The following is a 22,699-nucleotide window of genomic DNA, read 5'->3' on the forward strand; positions in this document are numbered from 1 at the left end:
ACCCCACATCCCCAGATCTTCTTTCCTTTGATATCTCTGTAATGCATTCAATCATAAGCAACACCTTGTCACTGGCACAATCTGCCGTGCACCCTCACTGTAATCTCTTGTTACGGAGAAGTTTTCCCATACAATTACACTTGCCTCCTGGCAAGTTTCTGTGCTTTGTTCTGCAATACTATGTGGAAGATGCCTGCTAACAGGAAACTTTTGAAGACATTGTCCTGCAGGTCTATGGAAGAAATGGACTCTGCAGGTTACCAAGGGCAGCTTTAGGCTGTTTTCTACCCAATTTCCTGCCTATTAAGTCCCTAGTTCCTCAATAAAAGAGAGTTACAGTGGGTCCATGAAAACGTTACTCAATGCTCAGTGTGAACAGGGATTCTCAGGATTAACAAAGCAAGCAGAAAGCGTCACCGTCCACTGTGGAAGTCCATGGGCACATGCAGTTTGAATAATCTGTGTTTCTCATCTGTGTGCTTCGTCCCCTAACTTCTAAAAAGATGTATTTGAAAAGATATAGAGAAGGGCAAGTCGGGATCATGTTTATACAAGGAGTGACTGAATACTCTAGGTTCCTCAGCCGAGAGAGGTAATCACTGAAGAAAGCTATAAAATCATTATGTATATGAAGAAGGCATGAGGAAAATCTTATTCTCTGCTTCACAATACAGTAAACGGAGGTGTTGCAGGATATCGAAAATATACATGGGTTAAAAAGCAATTAGAAAAATATGCAGAAAAAACACATCAAGTGCCTCTGAACAAAAGGAATACTTTTAGCCTGGTGGTTGTATGGGGGGGAGTTTTAATTATGTTTATCATGTTCTTATTGTCCATTCTTCTTTAGATATCTGCTACTGACAGCTGCTGGAAACTGGCTGTAAGTTGAGTCTGACCCAGGACAGCTCCTTTAATTTGTTATTGCAAATAGATTCATTTCTCTTGCCAAGAGCTACTGCTGGTAAACAATAAATCTTACAATTGCAATTTGCTTCCTTACCACTATGTACTTCTTAGTAAGACAGCCAGACAGCCATTTACTTTGCCCACTCCTTAAACCAAGTGTCTGTTGCAATCTGTAAATTCAGAAACCTTTTCATGGTATCAGACTTCTAGGTATTTCTCGTAAAGGGCCTCTGAAATCCACACTAAGGAGTATACATCCCACAGGAATTGTAACAGGATATTTAGCATTCCACTCATGGATGGATGATATACGTCACACACATTGGCCATGACAGGTTTAATACTGAAAAAGAGGAATTAGGGGTGATAAAAGAAAATAATTATGGAAATATCTTAGGTCATGTTCTGATTTTACTCCAAACCTGAAATGCAATAGGAGCAAACAGCTGATCATATACGGTACGTGCTAATGAGTCCGTTCCGCAGTGACTGCGGAAACTAAGGGGGTATCCAAACTCTGACTCTTGTAGCAGGGTATAGCACAAGCGGTTACTGTGTCAGTAAGAAGTAAACCCGAATCTGAAAAACTAAAAATCAGTGCAAATTTGAAGTTAGACTGAGACAGGATGCTTTTCTCAAGTATATTCTAACAGGATAGTTGACTAATAGCGTAGCGCACTCTGTGAAAAAGGAGTGGGGGAACTGAACAGGCAAAAATGAAATTAGATATGCCACTTGTGCAACTTCTTTTTTTCAGAGTAGTGATTCATGTGGTTCAGCTGGTCATGAGGTTATCGAGTAGTAGAAGTTTTTTGAGCTTACTCAAAGCAGTGAGAAATTCAGAGTAGCAGGAAGATGAACCACATTTCCAGTTATTCTTATCCCAAGTTATTTTTCGCACTCTTTTGCAAGAGTTTCAGGAAGACAGAGGCCTTTGCTTTATGTTACAAGCAATGGACTAAGAATTTACCTGTTTCATCATTTTCTACCTGAAAAACGCAAACAGTACTACATTTTTTTGCAGTGCCTATCAGTGACCTTTAGAATTTCTGGTCTGGAGCTGAGAGGAAGCACAGTAGCTGTGAGAGCAACCAACTTCTGATAATTTTGTACATATAATAATGGATTTAGTTAGGTTTCAGTTTGCATTTCCCCCTTGGCACTATATGTGAGCTTTCTAAGCTATGTCGACTTCTATTGACTCCAAAGCTCATATGTCTCACATGTTATTGTTGCAGCCCCAATTCATGGCTACCACTACTCAATCAAAAATATTACCTGTCATTAAATGCAAGAGTAATTATGAGAAAAAGTATGGCTCCTTGGCCGAAGGGGTGTGCTGCCTTGGGAATGTCCAAATTCAGGTTCAGCATGGATGCAACATTTATCAGGCTTTCCAACAAAGGAGTTAGGGCTGAGGCTGAAAGCTCCACCATTGCTACAGTTATTCGTACAGTTCAAACTGTAGCCTACTTCTAAATCCCTATATATTAACTGCAAAATAATGCAATACACCATATGCTGCACATGAAAAGGTCTAATATGTATTTGCATACAACCCACAAACTGTACCAGTTAGCCCGTATCTGTTCAGCACACACTAATCTGTGATTTTAAGCGTGATGGTGAGGAAAACTTGACATCGCATTTGCATTATAACCTACTTCTTGTAGTATAAGGAAAAAATACAGTGTTTTTTTTTCATTTCCCTGCACCTCTCTCTCTCTTGCTTAGGTTAAAAAAAACCCAACACATTTCCTACTGCTGCCTCTGTCTCTTCTCCCACTGGCCTGAGTCTGTCAGTTCTGTAATTACAATAATAATAAATGCTGCTATTTCTTTTTTAGTCCAGGTATTTGGGAGGTAGCCAAACTCATGCTTCTGCAGGAGTAATGTTTCATATAACTTGGCAAGAACAGACCTTTGTGGATATCTCTGCAGTTTGTATAGAAATAACTTCACCCACATAATGGCTGATTAATTAGACTTGAGGCAGTGCAGATGAGTTGAAAAGTAAGGAGACGAGAAACCCACAACTTCCAGTGTAGAGCCACGCTGAGAACAATACTTTCTCCCAAACCTCACTGCTGCTAATCCAGTCTTTGGGCTGTTCAAAATATTTCTATTATTCCTAATCAAACGTGAAACAATTACAATGTAAGACAGCAGCAAAAGCAAAAACTGGAATTCAGGGATAATATTAATTTGATGTAAAAAATACAAATGCTATTTATAATATGGCACTTGACCTTGAACAAACACGGATGAGGTAGAATCACACAGAGTTAATTCAACCCTCCAAATTCTGCTTTTTTATCTGAAAATTCCAAGGGGGGGAGGTTAGGTGTTAGGTTATACGTGCTTAATTATCACTGCACCCCCTGCAAAGTCCGTACTTGTCATTTAGGCTGTGAAATGCACTCTGCACCTAATATAGCATAAAGAAACCCCAGGCACAAGCTTTATTACCCCAAGAATAAATAACTGGAAAAACAGGATTGGACTGCATGTTTTACGTTTTTCATATGATGAAAAGTACTCAGGCCAAGAGACAACACTGACACTTCTCAAAAGCTAGATGAAAACTGAAAGGGAAAAAAAGGAGAGAGAGAATAAGAAAGGAATGAGATGAAAGAAAGGAAGAAAGAAGGAGAGAAAGGAGAGAAAGGAGAGAAAGGAGAGAAAGGAGAGAAAGGAGAGAAAGGAGAGAAAGAAATGAAGAAATGAAGAAATGAAGAAAGTGGATATGCTACAACAGTAAAATACAAAGAAAGGCACCTTAAGTGAAAAGCATATGAAAAGCATATGAAATAAGGAAAATGAAAATCATATGAAGATGAAATGAAACTGGGGAAAAAAAATCCCTTTTTAGAGAGCTTTGTGCTCAATTCCCCACAATATAGGACATCAGTATTCCTTTCCTTCCAAGTCTCAGATCAGATTCTTCCATGAGAACCACAGGACACACACCACGGATGCTGGGCAGCCAAGCAAAAGTGAAGCTTTTGGATTGATTCACAAATGGGAGGTTACAGTGGCTCCGCCAGGATCCCAGAATACCCTGATAATTAGGATGTAGTTGACTGGGGTCCCTGAGACCAAAAATGACCCAGTGCTTCTGGCCTCAGCAGAATCTGCTTGTTGCTTTTGTTAAGCCGTATCTCCTCATGCAGCGAGGATCTGGGTTAGACAGCAGCCTCTGGGCTGCAGCTCTGCTGTTGGTTGTATGACACAGCCCTTGCAGGGGACAGGCACCTGAACTGCTCAGGAGTCACCCGTGGCTCAAGGACCGCAGATGGTACCACTGCTACCATGATAACCCTGATTCAGCGCACTTACAATCTGCCATGCAGGCTGGAGCGGACTTTTACCTTCAACATTGATAGACTCCAGGTCTGGCTCTACGTAAAATCCAACAAAATTATAAAATTTCCAGTTCCCATTTCAATATGTAAGGAATTAGGCTTACTTATTAGGCTTACTAAAGATATCAAGTTTACAGTATGTGTCTGAAGCACTCATTTAATTAAAACAAACCCTATACCAGTAGGAGCTAGAACAACAGAAAGTAAGAATAGAAAAGTAAGACATGAAAATCTCTTTTAAATAGAAGTGAATTACAGTTAATATATCTGCTAGAAGCACAGCCACATTGAAGTGGAAATGGAGGGCAGGTGAGAAAGGAGACTGTCTGAAAATCATTCAAAGAAACTAAAAAATCAGCATTTCAAGCCTGTGGGCTCATATGCACCCCACTGAAATCAGCAGATGCCCTGGTAATGTATACATGAATATATAGCAATAATTAACAGGAAATAGAATTACATGCCATGTGAAGAAGCACGTTATGTGTCTCAAGTGATTAACCTGAATTATCTGTTAATTCCTTCCAACTTCACAAAATAGCTGACCTATTAAGATCAAAGGAGATAAACCAGCTACATGATCCCCGTGATCTCCCCCTCTCTCTGGTTCCAGGCACAAATCCTGTGGCGGATGGACCTAACTGCCTTGGCACAGCACTCCTCTGTGCAACTTGTACTCGTCCCTCCAGGAACAAGTGAAGCCCCGGGGACCTAATCCAAGGCCATCTCACTTTCCGTTAAAGGACAACTCGCAGAACCCAGTGCCAGATCCCGAGTGGTATCCTGTAACTGTGGTGGTATTCTATAACAATTAATTCATTAGTTGTACCTGGGTGCTAGCACAAAACAAGTTATTTGCCACAGAGTCCTAAATTTTTTGTATGATTTCTATTAGGTATTTTTTTTTTTCAGTCACTTTTCCTGCTGAAACACTGTTGTCTCAAATTTTTTATTTAGCACTTTTACATATGCCTTTCCTGTTATTTTTTGACTAGCAAGGAGTCAATCTTACATTTACATCATTAAAATATTCATAATTCTCATCAGCAAAAGGGCTGGAATAAAATATGGCTTCTTTAAGTCCTGTCAGTGAAACTCCCATTTTTAGTTTGGTTCCAGTCAGTAGTACTATATGTGGCACAAAAGTGGCACTGTATCTTTGATTCTGATGCTTCTCAGATTTCCCTTCTTTCACACAGAAAAGAATTAAAAATACCCCCACTTTATATGTCAAGTTCTAAAGTTTGACCCTGACACACAGTAAAGGCATGCAAGAAAGACGGGTCCAAAAGACTTATAAACCCACTCAGAATATTTTCAGGTGACAATTTTAAGCAGGAACATTCAAATTTTTAAAAAGTTAACTGAAGACAAACCATTTCTGGAAGTGTATTTACATAATTAGCTGTATAAAAATACAGATTAATCAAGACAGTTTGGCAGATTCCAGTTTACTCAAGTTAAGTAGCCATGGCATACTTCACATGCTAACCATAATTTATTTCAATATGATTTAAAATGCTAACCAGAGGTTTATAATTCAGTTCAGTTAACTGAAGCACTCACTTTGTTTCACCACCAAACTCTGGCTATTTGAACTGACAAGGCTATTTTGGTTGCTATTTTGTGAGACAGGCAGAGAGAACTTGCTGCAAGCACTTGGTGATCTTTAACTGCCACATTAACACTTCAAACTGCAGTTATCAGGGCGAAGGGACCAAAGCCACCCCAAAAGCATGGACTGAAAATAACAGAATATTCACTCAATTTCATAGGAAAAAATATCCATTCCCTGTGGTCAGTCCCTTCAAAGTATTTTTCATGTTTATCATCTTTGTCGCAGTTAAGTAGCCTGAGAAGTTTAACATGTTATAAGAGAAAAGATGTTTCCGAGCCAGTATGCTATATTGTATTGGCTATGCAACCCCATAGCCCAATCCACAGACTCTTTTCCTTCCCTTACTTTATTTCCTACATCTGTAACTTCATTTCCATCACCTCCCTATCTCTTGCCTTCTTTAGCCTTGTTTCTGCAGCTGATTTGTAAATCCTTAAACTTCCATGCATTTGATGGCAACTACCCCTACACAGAGTCACAGGGATTTTCCCGTACTGATCAGGCTGTAATCTTTTGGGAGCAGGAGCCAGAGTTATTTTGGCTGCACAATGTCTAACATGTTTCGGTTGCTAGGTAAACAATAAACTGTATACACGATGCTTGGGTGAGCCATTCAGAATACAAGTATAGTTATCTGGTTAGTCGTTTCTTCACCCGATCACACGGTACTGACTGTGCCACTTAGGAGATAGGAATTTCAGTGTCTCACTTTGCTGCTCAGGTGAAATCGAGAGAAGAATTTGACCTTTATGTTTTATATTGGCCTCTTAAACCCTTACCACTGCATGCGGACACACTGGCAAGCTTACTATGTAGGCGCAACACTTAGCACAGGTGCTTTTCTCATAACCTGCTCCTAAACATTAAGTAAAGCAAGCACGAAGTAATGCAAATATTGTGAATTTGCAAATACTTTTCCTAACACTCCTGTAGACACCAGGACTATACCTAAACTCCTGGAACTCAACGGCATAGAGCCTAACAAGCCGAGGAAACCTATCTGCATACAACAGGCGCTCTCTGACGCAGGGCTGCGAGTGGAAACGAGCGACACAGGGAGCAAATGCTGTCTTCCATTCCACCCGGGGGGGCATCAGGAGAGAAAAGCACCCCGGGCCGGGCGGGAGCCGGGGCGCGGGGCAGACCCCGCCAGCCCGCCTGCACAGCCCTTCGCCCGCTACACCAGACGGTACTGCCCGCTGAAACGCTCCGCGTCCACCCCTCGCCCCCCCCACGGCGACCGCCCTGCCCGGCCGCGCCGCGGCCCCGGCGGCTTCACCGCCACGGCGGGAGGGGAGCCCCGCCGCCGACCCCTTCGCTGCCGCAGCGGGCCGGGCCGGGCCGGGCCTCCCCCCCGCGGGGTTCCCCGCCCCCGCCGCGCCGAGCGGAGCGGAGCGGGGCCGCCGTGGGCGGGCGGCGCAGCCCACGGCCGCGCTGGCGGGGCGCCGGGCGGCGCGCGTCACGGCGGGGAGGGCCGGGCTGGCGGAGCCATAAATAGGGGCGCGGAGCGGGGTGGCGGCAGCACTCGCTGGGGAGCTCCGGCGGCGGCAGGGGGCATTCACGGCGGGGAATCCCTCACTGCTCCTTTCCTTTCCTTTCCTTTCCTTCCCTCCCTTCCTCCGCGGAGCGCCCCGAGGTAAGCGCTGCTCCGCGGGCGGCGCGGCGGGGCTCGCCCGTGCCGTGGCGGCCGGGGCCGGGGCGCTGCAGGGGCGGCGGGTGTTGACAGCTCTTCTCTCCCCTCCGGCCGCAGCCCGGCGCCCCCATGACTCTGAACCGCGGCGACAAGCTGCGCTACCTGGACAAGCGGCGCGGCAGCATGCCCTTCTCGGCGCACCAGCACCTGCACCGGCGCAGCATGCCGGTGGACGAGCGGGACCTGCGGGCCGCCCTGCCGCAGGGCGAGCTCTCCGGCCTGGTGCGCTGCACCTCGTACAGCCCCGGCGAGGAGCACCGGGAGAGCTGGGCCTCCGACTCCTCCGACTCGGTCATCTCCTCGGGCAGCGACTCCGACAGCAACCTCTACAAGGTGATCCTGCTGGGCGAGCACGGCGTCGGCAAGACCAGCCTGGCGCGCATCTTCGGCGGCGTGGAGGACTGCGCGGACGCGGAGGAGGCCGGTGAGGGCGCGGGGCGGCCCCGGCAGCGGCCCGGCGGAGGGGGGCGGACGCCCGGCCCCGGGGAGCCGCCGCCCGCAGCGGCGGAGCGCGGCGGTAGCGCTGCCGCCCCGCCCCGGGCACCCCCCGCGGCCGCCCCCCGGGCTGCCGGCGGGGACGGAGGAGAACAGCAGCTTCTATTTTCTGAACTTTTTCTTTCCCGCAGGAAACACGTACGACAGATCAATTATAGTTGACGGAGAAGAAGCGTCTCTCGTGGTGTTTGATATATGGGAGCAGGTACTTACAGGTTTAAGATATTTTTTCTTTATGGCTTGGTCAGTGGTTCACCCTTAAAAAAAGTAGAAATGGAACAACTATGTCTGCCTGTTTCTTCAATCAGATCAGCAACATTAAAAAAGTGACATAAAAAATTGGAATTCATACTGTCTTTGTTCTCTCCTGCAATTAATTTCTTGTAGCTAGGCAGGCAGTTTAAAAACCCGAATAGGGCTGGAGTGCGAATCCCTTAATGCTTTGAATAAGCAGCAGCTTACATGAGCAGCCCAGGGAATTACTGTAAAATTAGCGATTCACAATCTGATCAGTGCAGACCTGATATTATTTCTGGAAACAGAGAATTTTGTTCTGTAATATATTTTAAATAACAAAATCTTTAAAAAAAAAAATGGGAGGTTGGCTTACTGAATCTTTATAATAAAGCTAAGAAAAATATCTTTAAGGTGCTTACAATAATTAAATCATTAATCAGTGTTGAATAGATTTTTCAGTGCAATAAATCTATTTCTTGCCTTTTGTTTTAGGATGACAGCCAATGGCTTCAGAACCACTGTATGAAAATGGGAGATGCCTATATTATTGTATATTCAGTGACAGACAAAGTGAGTTTTGAAAAGGCCTCTGAGCTAAGAATCCAGCTAAGAAGAGCAAGGCAAACAGAAGACATTCCTATTATTCTTGTGGGCAATAAAAGCGACCTGGTCAGGTCCCGGGAAGTCTCAGTTGATGGTAAGAGACACTATCCATCTATACAGTAATGTCTAAATTAGTAGCAAAGGCTATGGAGGATCATGGCCAATAGAAACGGTCCAGTTTTGATGTAGAAAAATGTATGATTTGAGGCACACCGGAGAAATCAAGCCAGCTGGTTCATGCGGAGGGACTTGGTACCACAGAAGAGAGTGGAGATGGGGGGGAGATTTGTGACTGCGCTGAGCAATGCTCTGAACTGCAGTACAAGAGGAAAAAATGATCAGAGCTGCAGCTTTAGCATACTGTTTTGTGTAGGATTCATTTTTGGTCAGTATTAACTGAAAGGGTTTAACTGTATGTTATGTGCAGCAGCACTTGCGAGTCTCAAGATTTGGTAGCTCGAGCTGTGCTTTTTAAGGGACAGGAGTGCCATGTCACAGAACCCAGGCAGCCTCTGAAAAGGGTGACGCCATACAGCCTGTACAACCCTCTTTCTTCTGGAAGTGACTCCATCACATTTGAGTTGAGCTGGTGGGACCAGGCTCACACAACTTAAAGTCTTTTTGTATATGTTCTCCAGTTGCGATCAGTGAGAATCTCAGCTAGTTTCCAGCTAGCATTTCGGTAACTAGAGCACAGTAACTACTGCCAACACCACAGTATTAATTTCACTTGTTTAAACCTTTGGTGGTTTGTTTTGTTGTTGGTTTTTTTGCTTTTGCTTTGTTTTCCACTGGGAAGAATACTCAGAAATATCAGTGCCTTGATGATGAACCATCTTCTGCTGTCTGTTTTTGCTGTGTTCCCTGTGTTAAGTGCCTGCACAGGGAATTGACTGGAGTTCATCAGGAGATTATCACTTTTTTCAGGCTGGTGGCAGTGCATGGTTGACCTGTCCTAGCTGTGACATCAGTACTTTGCTCAGGTTTACAACTTTGCCATTATTTACCACAAGTTGAACATGGCGATTTGCACTGCAGCAATGTTCCAAAGTTACGTGCTGACGTCTTGTACATTGAGCGTCTTGCATTTTGAATGCAGTCCTAGTCAAGTCCAGTGGTGTCCAACTTCATGACCTCTAGTGATCTGTTCAATGACTTGACCTTGTGGACTGCATCAGCTTCATTTGTAGCTAGCGTGGAAAACTCTCACTTGTTACAGCAAGGCAGAGGTGCATAATTGCTCAACAAGTTCCAGAAGAAATAAAAACCATTTCTTTCTGTACCTCACACTGTTTCCTATCAATCAGCAAGCATGCATCCAGGTGCCTCTCCTATATCAGCTTTAGCTCTTAAACAATACTGGGATGGTCTCCCTAGAGGACTGTTGTTGCCTTACATTCAGTACCATTGGTCAAATGAGATTTCTGACCATACCACAACAAAACCAAGAAGAGTAAGGGGGCAAAACCATGAGTGCAAATTTGGACTTTCCTACCACGTAGTAAAGCTCTTCCATGGCATCGAAGGCACTTTCTTTACTTAAAGTCAATTTTTATTTTGTTTTTCTGCTGGTATATATATGAAGAGAAAATGTCCGTCTCCACTCATCTCCTTTTTTCTCTTTCCATCCAGAGGGACGGGCCTGCGCCGTTGTGTTTGACTGCAAATTCATCGAGACCTCAGCTGCTCTTCATCATAATGTCAAGGACCTGTTTGAAGGTATTGTTCGGCAAATTAGACTTCGCAAAGACAGTAAAGAAGACAATGCTAGGAGAATGGCCAACACAAAAAGAAGAGAAAGCATAGGCAAAAAGGCAAAGCGATTCCTTGGGAGAATTGTGGCAAAGAACAATAAGAAGATGGCTTTCAAAGCAAAATCAAAGTCTTGCCATGACTTATCTGTGCTTTAGAAGCTTTCAGCAAGGCCAGATGTTGCACGTGGGTGATGAACAAGCATTTGACTGTTACGAGAAGTGTATAGATGATCCTCGTGGTGGTAACAAGAATGACTTACCAATTGAGACTCTCGTTAATGCCTTAAGGCGCGCAAGCAAGTCTGGAAGTTACACTACAATGTCTGCTTCATTGGTAAATGGTTTAAGTTCCAATATGTCCAAGTAAATGAGCTAACTTTAAATAAGTGGCTTGACATGCCCACGCTTTCACTGTGTACATATGTTATATATCCTCTTGTCCTGTGGATACCAGAGATGCAAAGATAAGAAAGGATGATAAGTATCACCACAGACTTGTCTCGTTTGCAGAGCAAAACTTCAACTTGTACGCAGGCTCGTACACTCTTTTTAGTATAAAGCAAGCAATGATAAATCTTTTTAAACTTAAATGTGGGAGGGGGGAGTAGAACCACATTAGAATGGGAGAAAACAAATTATATATATTATATATACAGTTAAATACAGAACAGATATCATTTTATGAAGTTAATTTGCACTTCCATTAACCGTTATTCAATTAATTTGTTACTTGTTTACATGCAGATTTTATAATAAAGTATTATTTCCTGTTATAATAAACTGTGCTTTTCTCATAATATGGATAAAGAATGAGAGAGCAGTATTTTTATACTGACCTTTTTAAACTGTACAGAACATTATACACAGACTATGCAGATTTACATGTGATAAAGTTCCAGAACAAGATGAATCAGGAATATTCTGTGTCCTTTTCTTTAATAGTCAGTTTCTTCAAGAAGTACCCCTGCTTTTAGGAACACTGTACTTCAACAGCTCATATTGGGAAGGGGTGTCTTGACCCTTCATATTCTTGTTCATCTTCAGCCTGTTTCTCATCAGCTCCGTCAGGAACAGGCCCCTATGTAATGCCTTTAGTTACAGAGACGTCTTCTGTTTATACCGATAAATTGAAGCCTGCAATGTTCTACTTTTTAAGTCCTCTCCTGGCTTGAAGGTCTTGTGTTACAGCCAGTAAGCAAATGTGGGGGTTTGGTTTTTATTTTGTTTTGGGTTTTATTCTTTTCTGGGAGCAGTGTAATTTTCTAATCTACTCACAAGCCTGTAGGTACCTTCCAGTGGCTTCAAGAAGTTCAAAGCAGGCTGGCAAGGCTGTTTGAAAGAACTGTAGGCTTCAGTTGTGGTGTATGCTGGCCTTCAGTGCTATTAAAGTTTTCATGTTCATTTTACTGTGTTACAATTAACATGTTTCCATGGTTTTTCCCTATTTGCTATTTATGAAGTTAAAAAGCAATCGTGTCTCAGTGAAAAACTTGGACTTACTGCATTTGCTTTATAAATTCCTCTTCATAGGATACATTCTCTTTAAATTCATCTGTAAACTCACTTCTCAAAACCAGTAAAAGATATGCTCTTCTGTCCCTTTCTACTCTCCCTGCCGGAGTCCAGTTCTCTAGATTGTTCCAGCTGCCTGGGAGAGGAATCTGTTTGCCCATGATTTTACAGGGGCTGACCTTTCCCATACAGCAGGCAAATTACAGCTGTTACACCTTACATTGAGCTTCCCTGAGCTCAAACAAACAACTCTCCACTGGGTTAGCCCAGTGCTTGGGCATTCATCAGGGAACAGTCAGTACTGGGGGAATGCGCATCTGATTTGCATAGGTAATGCTCCGTAGAACTAGTGTCTCCTCTGCTGGTGGAACCTAACTGGTTAGATGCATAGTTTAGCATATGTTGCTGGTAACAGGTCACATTTCTTATGAGAAGAGGTGAATAATTCTCTCCTGCTGCCAAACCTCACATTTACCTGATGATATGTTTTAATTGGATTTGGCTTTTTTTCACTAGCCTTGCTTGCTGGGAAACTACTATCACTGGAACGTCTAACCACTGTCAGAGTATGGCACCAGGTGTCTATGTACATGGAAGCTTTTAACTATCAACACCAACGCAATTGCTCTAGTCCTGAAAATTCTACAGCAAGAGTGTCCAAATCCATGTGCATAAATTTGGCACATACCTATTCACACCCATGCTAAAGGCCCTGACAAAACTACGTGGTGTTCCCTGTACATTTGCAAAGCTTCTGTCTTTTGGTTGCCCCATGCTTTCAGAATGACCAGGAGAGGACTGACGTGTTTGATTGACTCGCGAGATTTAATTCTGTCCATAATAACTACAAGGAACGGCATGCAAACCCAGAGTTTAAGATACGGCATTTCACAAAGTGCAAAATGTTTCAAAGATGTGTCGCTCTTAATGCTGCAACATAACTGCAGCTGCAAAGCCTTTTCAAGGTCATGGTTAACAGCTGTGCTTTTTGCACACTCTGACCTACAAATTGGATGTTTTACTGTGTTCATGAATCCAAAGGTTAGGTTTGGACAACTCTTAAGCCTAAAGTATTTCTGAGGTGCTCTAGTGCATTGCTAGAGGTTCATTTAAACTGTGGAAAATAATTTGTATTTTGAAAGTATGTCATATAGGACACTGTGAGACAATAAAGTGTGAATCACTCTAAAGAAACTTGGGCTAATCTCTAATGTAGTCTATCAGTTAATACTGTACAATAAAATACTTATTCAAATCCTCATTATACTAATTTTTTCCTTCATTTGTTTGTATAGGGATTAGCATAATTCAGCCATGGTTCATGAAAAGGGGGAGGGTTTGTTGTATTGCAGCTCTGACAATAACCTGCTCTAGACCAAGATCATATTCTATGCTATAGAGTATTACCACGAATACTGTTCTGTAGAGATTTTGTAGCTCCTGGAAGATTTTCTACCCAGAAAAAAATTAATTTCTTGGATGTCATTTAGTGGAATTTCCAAGCAGACTTTTTGGAAGCACATGTGCAACACCAGCTAGAAGTCAGTAACAGGTACCTAACTGACAAATGCCTCTAAAAATCAACCTTCTTCAAAAGGTTATTTCTATCCTCAAGCATTTGAAAGTCATCTATAGGTTTTTGTAATTTGAGATGTTTTATTGGTACAGATACTCTGATTCTTGTCATTAACGGGGTGAATCTGTCGTGAAAAACAGTGAGTCCCAGACAGCACTATTTTCTGTAGTTACTACCAGAGTAGAACAGAGTGTAAGGGGTAACTGGTGTGAGTTTTCTTATTTTTTGCCAATGTACATTAGGTTTAATTTGAAGGGACAGTTCACACAGTCATTTACTCTTTACTGCCTTCACTGCTGCTGCCAGCTGAAGTTCCTATTACTGCTAATTGTGGTGGTAGATTTTGTGTTGGCACAAATCCCTTTGGAACAGCTAGTTATTAACAACTACAGTGGAAGGACATTGCCTTTTATATGTGACACATATGTTAGGTAAACAAATCAAAGCCTCCTCTGCTTGCTATTGCTAAACTATCTCCTGTAAATTCCTCACCATATGAAAAATGTGAAGAAAATCGTTTCTCCATCTGCCAAAACCACAAAGCGTAAAGTCATGTCACATAAATATAGATGAAATGTTAACTGCTGGGGGAAGACTCAGCATCACCAAAAATGTAGTTTTACTCAGATGTCTTTTCTCAAAATAGGACTACAAAAAACAGGGCATGATCTACAGAGTAACATTGCATAACATCACTGTTCTTTACTGAAAAGGAAAGTATAGTGAGTTGACAGTGATTAAGAATTCAGTGTATGATAAAAGATTGCTAAGACGTAGTCTAAAAAAAGTCGGGTAATACTTACTTATGTTGAAATTTGCTTTAGTACTCTTTAATTTTATTCAGAGACAATGTACAGGTTTAATTGCATGTGCATCACAGAGACCTCACTGAATCTGCAGTCGCAGTCGAAGGGGATATCTGTGCATTCCAGGACCACCGTTTAATTGATAATTTACCGCATGATCTCTAGCACTATAATGGACAATTTGACTCCCTGTTTGCATAAAGGAACATACGAACTCCAAAACTATGGAAGTTATTAATTTCTAAAAATTGAAATAGTAAATTATGTCAACTGTCCTTGTGCTCTATGACGTGGATGTTGAACCGAGAAGTAAAAGAAAAAAAGCGAAAACAAATGCTCATTGCTTATCTGCAAATAAGATTTCTCTAAACCACTGTTCACAATCCAAGGAGGAACAACATTGTTTAACTTAAAAATGTACTAAGGATTCTAGCACTAGGAGGTAGGAAGCAGGCTAAGAAATTTACTTCAACACTGAGTTCTTCACCAACAAAATAGTATTAAACATGTACCACAAAAATGTTCTGGCCACTGGGTAAAATGGGCAGTGTATGTTCTAAAGACTCTCCTCTCTCTTGTTCTCTTTTTTCCTCCCCTTTTTTCCCCCCTATTTATAAATGTGCTGTCTGAATGAATCATTGGAAACCAATTAGGAGCCTACAGATTTTTTCCTAATACTTCCCATATTTATCACAGGAGCTGAAGAAAATATTAATCTAAACTAAAATGTAGCAGATTCAGAGACTGAGATAAATACAATACATTTGAAAATATTAGTTTTCTCACCCTCCTAAAAAAGCTTCTCTAAGGTCCAAAACAGGGGCTGGAGAAAGGATAGGATTTGGAGAACAAGTGCTTCTGCTCAGAATAGTCTAGTCAGGCGCATAAAAATCTCCTCCGCTTGTTTCTGGCAGTAAGTCCCAGTTTCATCAGCCTCATTACACTAGCATAAATAATTACACTACTGTTAGGCTTGCTGTCCCACTGAAGGTTGTGACCCTTACTTTGGGAATGACAATTTTCAGTTCAGTAGATGCCTTGGCAGAAGAACAGTAATTTTTGTCACGTCTAAATTGGATTATTGTAATGCATTACGCTTAACAAAGAGCTTTCAGGAGCTCCAGGTGATAGGAAATATAGCCACATTAATTAAACTGGCTAGGTCAAAACAAGCACATAAACTCTGTGCTCAGGCCTGGATTCCCATACATTTTTAGGTGAAGTGATGATCTAGAAAAGCTGTAAATAACATTGGACATGACTAATGTTGAAAATGCTTCATTTTGCTGCATGTTTCTTGGCTGGCTACAAAGCTTGCTGAACTCACTATAAAGTCAGCAGCGTTGCTCGATTTTGGACAGCTCAACAAGAACAATCTTCGCATTTCTAATTGCAGGTATTCAGGTATCTTATTACAGGTATTCAGGCCACAACAGTTCAGTGCATTTGACACTGCAACGGTAACTGCAAGAGATCACACCCTGTTTATTACTCTTGCAGATCAAGAATGCAAAAAGCATAAAGCAAGAGAAATACGTCTTAACTGAACTAGAACATACGGTGAATTTTAGAACCTCGCCAACTTTCATCAGCTCCACTTCATTACAGGCCTGCCATTGGAATTTATTGAGGAGTGTTCTCCAACCTTCTTCAATGAAAAGTATAATGTAACTCTCTTTGGGTATCAGCCAGGTGCTGAACAACTTTCTCACAGATTTTTCAGCTATGGGTGTCTCAGTTGTAGGGCTTCTTTGTCACACACTTTTCATGTCAACTTCAATTTTATCTTTCCAACCTCCATTGTTACACATTGTCACCCTCACAGCAGTGGCTCAGCAGTACGGTGGGAACGGGAAAGTGGCACTCCTCTGCTGCTGCATGACTTACTGAAAAACATTAGCTGTCAACAGTTGTAACATGAACCTGGTCCCTCAGCTCACTGCTTTACATAATATAGTCTAGATAAAAATGTCAGATTTTGCTGCACATAAGTCCCTGATTAAGACAGCATAGCAAATTAAATTACTCTCTCCTTGAATGTCAGGGGTACTGTTGCATTTGCAAGGCAAAAGGGGCTAATCTGCACATGGAGAAAAAAGAAAAAACTTACGCAATCTGACAGCCACCTCTCATTTTTACCCTATAGTAATTTTTTCAATGGAAATCTTTTCGGCTATCGAGTATTGTTGCATATGCTCTTCTGCCCTCTGACTATTCATAGAATTCTTGGATCTCTACCCTTCCTACCCAGTCCCATATGGAAAATCTTCTTAGAAGTCTGACACATGAAATCTCAAGGAAAACAAGTTAGGTGAAAGATATGAGCAATGGAAAAGTTTTCATCATTTTGAAAAACACTGATGAAAACATCTTATTCAACAAATTAACTTTTCTATGCAGGGTTTACAACTCACAGTCCACAGCACTGTGGTAGTCCATTAAATTCAAAAAGGAAAAACTGGTTAGAGAAACAAAGAAAACAGAACTCATTAGTCTTTATCAATAGTAAGTACTTTCTGTGTTTATCTTGATACTCTGCAGCAGATCTAAAGTCACTGTCTGTAATAAACTGCAAAAAAGTAGACAAAACAGAAATTACAAGACTAGGCTGTTTTCACTCTACTTTGTTGTTGTTACCAATAATAAGCTTTCACCTGTGCAAGTAAAGACATTGAATTCACATGTATGATAAATACACAACCAATGCATCTATATGTGGCCATTACCCGCAGAACTGTTTTTCTTTCTTTTTTTTCTCTTACGTAGTAATCCAAAAGATAATACTAAAAATCTAAGTTATAGCACAGAAGTGAAATAAGCACAAAAGTAAAGCAGTAGACAGCACTGAGTATGCAAATAATGCCTCCTGCAGATCTGTCTCTTACTCACCATTTTTTTTTTCAAGATTCTGGAGAGCTGAAGTAGCCATGCATGTCTGCACAACATTTATTCAAAAGCTGAGTTATTCAAGTATCAGAGTGAAACTCTGAATGGCCAAGTCCTCAAGAACAAAGATTTAGGATGCAAATATGCACCAATGTACATTCCACCTTCCCAGAGATTTCATTAGCAGAATGTCCAACTCCTTTTAGATCAGTTTCAAGGGTTCTAGAAAACAGCACGTTATATTCCAGAAACATACTCAAAACCAAGAAAGTACTAAGAGCTTTTTAATGAACAATTTTATACGCAGCCTTCAACAAATGAGTTGTAAATTAAATTCTTAGTTAAATTCTACAGATCCTGACATGATTAGTAATTGGTTCATTTTTAATTACAAGGTAAAACATTAACTAACATGTCTTTATTATTTCACGCCCAAAGTAACGTTCTGCTCTTCAAGAGTAAGACGGATTAAGGAGCATTTTCATTTTAACCAGAGAAACTGGGAGTTGGTTCACTTTCTTTTCAGCTGGCTTGGACTGTGACCCCTTTAAACTCACACTGCTGTCGCATGTCCCTCCTACCAACGTGAATAAGGAGGTCTCCAGCCTTTGAAGTGAGCCCTGCAGTCATGAGTGTTTTGCCTGCTTTTACATTTCTTTTTGAAAGACTATGCTTAAATATCTGCTAATACAGTGTTCATTTCAGGAGTATGATGTAGAGCAGATGTCAAGCCCCAAAGAACAAACCACAGACAAATTTTGACAGGAGTTTGGATGTTGCAAATATTGTAAAGGCAAATTAGTATTCTGGGTGGTAACTTCAGGTCTGTCTTGGTAGAACAAAGATTTTTAATATTCTCCTCATTAATAAATATCAGTATTTTGTAGGCTTGTTTTTAAGAGTTTTTGAAGCATTCAGGCACTCCAAACTTTCAGTTTTATGCTGAATGGGGTATGTTTGGTGGCAAGTATCAAAGATAAAATTATGTCTATAAAATCACATTTGTTTTACATTGAGTTTTCTAGGATTTTTACTTCGGATATCATAGGAAGACTGACTCTATGTTGGCACCCGCAGAAGTCATATAAAAGACTGAGCAAAAAGCAAAGCATTGAAATGAAATCTATATGCAACCTGATATTTCCATTCAAGGGAAAAGCTGGAGTGTTTATGAAACAAACCACCTCTGACTTCACTGCTGAAATGGCAGATGGGGGATGGAGTGGACAAACAGGCCAGAGAAGACAAGTCGGTCCAAATGCAGCATGCACTTTTTGATCACCCCCTGCTGCCAACTGTTCCCTTCCCAAACTCTACAGCCAAATGCAGGGGTTCTCGGGATGAAGCAGAGACAGGGAGGGCAATCAGAGGAGGAATAAAAACATCACTGGTACTAACTTCTTGTCTTTGAGCTGCTTCAAGAAGAAACTGCAGCCTGGGGATTGCTGACTTCAGCAAGGAGCTGTGCCTTGGTAAGACTGCGTGAAAAGTCTCTAGGCTGCTCAAGCAGGAGTTTGTTCTTCCATGCCATGCTTGGTGGGAAACTTCCTGCATCTCAAAGCATCACCTCCACCCTTCCTCCTCTCCCCCCGCCAAAGACAGGGCTATTTTTAATTCACTGATTATAAAGCTTGCTTTCCCAACAGCAGGATAGAGGTTTAATTAAAACTCCACCTGGTACTAACATAATCCAGCAAAATCCCATCCATTTCAGGGAATAAATCCTTGCCAAGGTTGGTTAAGAAAAGCCATACAGTTTAGGCAGTTTTCTGTACTCTTCCTTGAATTTAACTGTATTTCTGTGAGAAAAGCTGCCAAAACTATTCAAATCTCTAAAACATTTTACATGGCATTGAAAATGGCTTATTAAGGTCACTTGGTGAATAATGGATGAAGAACACTAACTGCATTTTAATATCTGTGTTTCGCTTATCCTTTGTAATTTCCACAAGGATGAACAGAAAAAAAACCCAGCTGAAATTCCTAATACTCCTTACTTCCATCCCTATCTGTACGGCAGAGAAGGCACAGCACCTTCATTGCTAAACGTACACCCAGCTTTATAATTCCTTATTCAACTGAGTACTATTTATGCAAGTAATGTTATTAAGATCATAGGACAAATTCTGCTCTTTCCTGGAGAGTCAGCAGATTTAGGCCCTGTTTTTGGAAATACTCACACATCCTTAATGTCAGCAGGGTACACTGAACGTGTAAAATTCAATGAATATTTAAAAGGCTGTTGATTTGGAATTGTGTTCTTTCTATACTATGGGGAAAACAAAAATAGAATTTGGCATTATAAGTGTCTATGTCATCTCATGAAAATGTATGGAATGTTTGCAGGATCAGGACTACATTTTGAAAACAAAATAATTGAAGGGCAATTTCTGTGAGACACAATCACACTGTGGCGAAAACACGAACAAGCACAGGATAGTTCTCCAAACTAATCAAAACCAAAGCCAAACAATTCCTCCACTGATGATTTATTTTACTTAAGTTCATAAAAATAAGACAGATCAGGTATCCACTACTAGAACAAGAAAGAGGGATTACATTAATCACTAATAAATTCAACCCTGTTTTGGAATGTTCCCAGCACTTACAGTTCAGCAGTTAAGAAATCATTAAAATAATAAACTTAATGTCACATGGACATAGAACTTTCAACAGAGCAAAATGGAGCTAAGAGTTAGTTTTCCAAAGAAAGGGATATAATTCTAACACATCATTCTAATTCTAAATTCTGCAAATTTGTCAAAGGGATAGCTGAAAGTTTGCCTAACATTCTACCCATTCTACCTTTTGGAGAGGAATGATTATGCTGGAATCTCACTTCTATTAGAAATTAAGGATCTAGCTATGGAGGTACAGGGAAAAGTTGAATATGTAAACTAGGTGGAACCCAAAGGGTCAAATAAAAGATATTTCTTAGATCTCATATAATTTCAAATCCTGGCTTGTGAATTTGTGATAAAATTTAAGACTGTCAGTATCATGGATCTCTGTCATCTGTGGAAAGCATCCATTTGCAAGTTAGACAACTAGTATGAACTTGCTTCTGAGCTTTATCTTCTTCTGAATTATAGCAGAACAAATAAAAGAATAATTGCACTGATTTTAGAAGAGAACTGGATTTAGGCTGTGCCTTTTTTTTTTTTTTAAGGAATTCTCTCTTTATTTCCTCTTCGATAAGAATACTTTATGAAATGAACCATTAATTTCATATCCATCTCCTGGCTGCTACCTGGAGAAACAACAACTCATTTTAGACCTAAGTTTAACTGTGTGACATTTTTTATATTCTCATTAGAAGTATGATTATTTTATTTTAAAAAAGAGTCTATAAATTTGCAGCACAGCACACTCTTTCCCTATGTCAAGTTTTGCCTACAGTAATTAGCTTTTTTTTTTTTTCTTCAAACTTTGTTTGCCACCTTAGCTGTTGAATTCTTAAAAAGCTGAATAGGTTTATGGTGTAATGTAATCCCACCATAATCTGGAGCTTCTTTATCTTCGCTATGTCCACATATGCTTTTTCTTTTTGCGCTGAAACATCAGGTACCATTCCTATACCATTGCAATACAGGAGAAGAGACCCAAGTACATCTCAGGAATTTTTAAGCCCCAAAAGCAAGCCATCCTAAAATGCCTGCTACTTGGATGGCTGGAGCACTGAGCTTAAAGGTGAATGTTATGTTTCGTCACTTGTCTTTTGTAATTCAGACCCATTCCAATTTAGTTGAACAAGTGTATCTTGAAATATGGGTGGATCCAGATCCAATTGCTCTAGCTTCCAGAATCATTGCTTGATGAGATTCCTTTTTACTCCCCCTCCACTTCCCTAATGAAAACAGAGAGTACTTTGGGGGTTTGTCCTGATGCTGGGAATAAGAAAAAAATTGAATGCCTCCAAGAATCATGTGGTAGGAAAATGGTTTCCTGCCGAGCCCTGCTGGCAAATACAATGGCTTAAATGCCAACCCTGATGAAGCCACTAAGTTTTCCCTTAGACCTAACTGTAGCCAAGAGCAGTTTTTATCATTAAAGATGTAGTAACTTGAAAAAGCACAAAAAAGAAAATTAGTTCTATTTTTAAGTGGATTTTGTACAAATTAGCAAACTATGCACAGAAAGAATTCAAAACCTGTACCTCACATTATGTGTTTTGCACGAGAATGTTTTGACAGATGGATGCATTCAGACAGAGAAATTAAGAAAATGAACCCAGTAAAGGTTTCCTGATTATTTTTGTTTCCAACATCTCGAATATTTGAATGACTAAGTGGAAAACTATGTTTCTATGTCTGGGAGGCAATTAACAACAACAAAACTGCGGAAAAGTCTTTCATTTTGTTTGATTAAAAATAGAGCGGAGGTCAGAGTCCTACAAAGGCATATGCTCCTGCCACACTTTATGCTGCAGAAGAGCTTTATTGAGTTCAAAGGAACAACATTAATTTAAGAAATTAAACATATGCTGGGGGATTTGGAGAGCTGATCTTCCCCAGCTCACTCTCCCCCCACCACCTTGTTGCCAGCAAGTGCATGTCCCGCACCCCAGCCACCTGGCTGACCTAGCTCAAGCCACCAGGGAAGGCAGGGCTAAGATAAGACCTGGATAATCCTCACCTGAGAGATGCCACCCATATTTGAGAATAACATTTTAAAGATTCACAGCAGAATTTATCAAAGCCCTTCTATCACAGCTTTCAGCAATTAGAGTCCTCCTGTACAAGCTGATGTGTATTAAAGAGTGAATCAGTTAGAACTAAAAGTGATAGACTGCTTTAATAAAGGCAACTTTAATATTGCTCCTTCCCTGATATGCTGACATTTAGACACGTGCTTGATGCTGTCTAAATAAAATTCAAAGTAACATGTGCATATGTATTTGCAGAGCTACTGCTCTAATGACTAACTGTGGTACCAGGACATCCATTGAGGTATTACTCTTCTTTTTGTGTAAACCAATATTTTTTCCTCAGAGTAGTTTATTAAAAAGACATCAGGATAACACTGATAGATTAAAATAGTGTCTAGTACTTACATAAAAACAGGAGAAATCAAAAACATTCATCCACCGTTGGATTTTGTTACTTTATATCGTGGGAATGGTGAATTAAATTTAGTCAATTGTTTTAATTTAGTTTATACCAGGGATGCAATTAAGACAATTTTCTGACACTGAGCCAGACAGCAGGCATAGCGGGCTTTAAAAATTATTTTTCCGCATGTTGTT

The 22,699-nt window shown here is 40.9% G+C and overlaps 1 protein-coding gene across 1 annotated transcript; it reads left to right on the plus strand.

The window, feature by feature from the left end:
• Positions 1 to 7,654: 7,654 nt before the first annotated feature.
• Positions 7,655 to 10,830, plus strand: RRAD (RRAD, Ras related glycolysis inhibitor and calcium channel regulator; the record flags this gene model as incomplete). The annotated part of the gene is made up of 4 exons (XM_082320843.1): positions 7,655 to 8,009; positions 8,212 to 8,285; positions 8,810 to 9,014; positions 10,553 to 10,830. 4 exons carry the CDS (start codon positions 7,655 to 7,657, stop codon positions 10,828 to 10,830), a joined length of 912 nt encoding a protein of 303 aa, XP_082176969.1.
• Between the last annotated feature and the right edge of the window lie 11,869 nt (positions 10,831 to 22,699).

The sequence above is a fragment of the Platalea leucorodia genome, assembly GCF_965183815.1.
Source record: "Platalea leucorodia genome assembly, chromosome: 8".
Classification (NCBI taxonomy): domain Eukaryota; kingdom Metazoa; phylum Chordata; class Aves; order Pelecaniformes; family Threskiornithidae; genus Platalea; species Platalea leucorodia.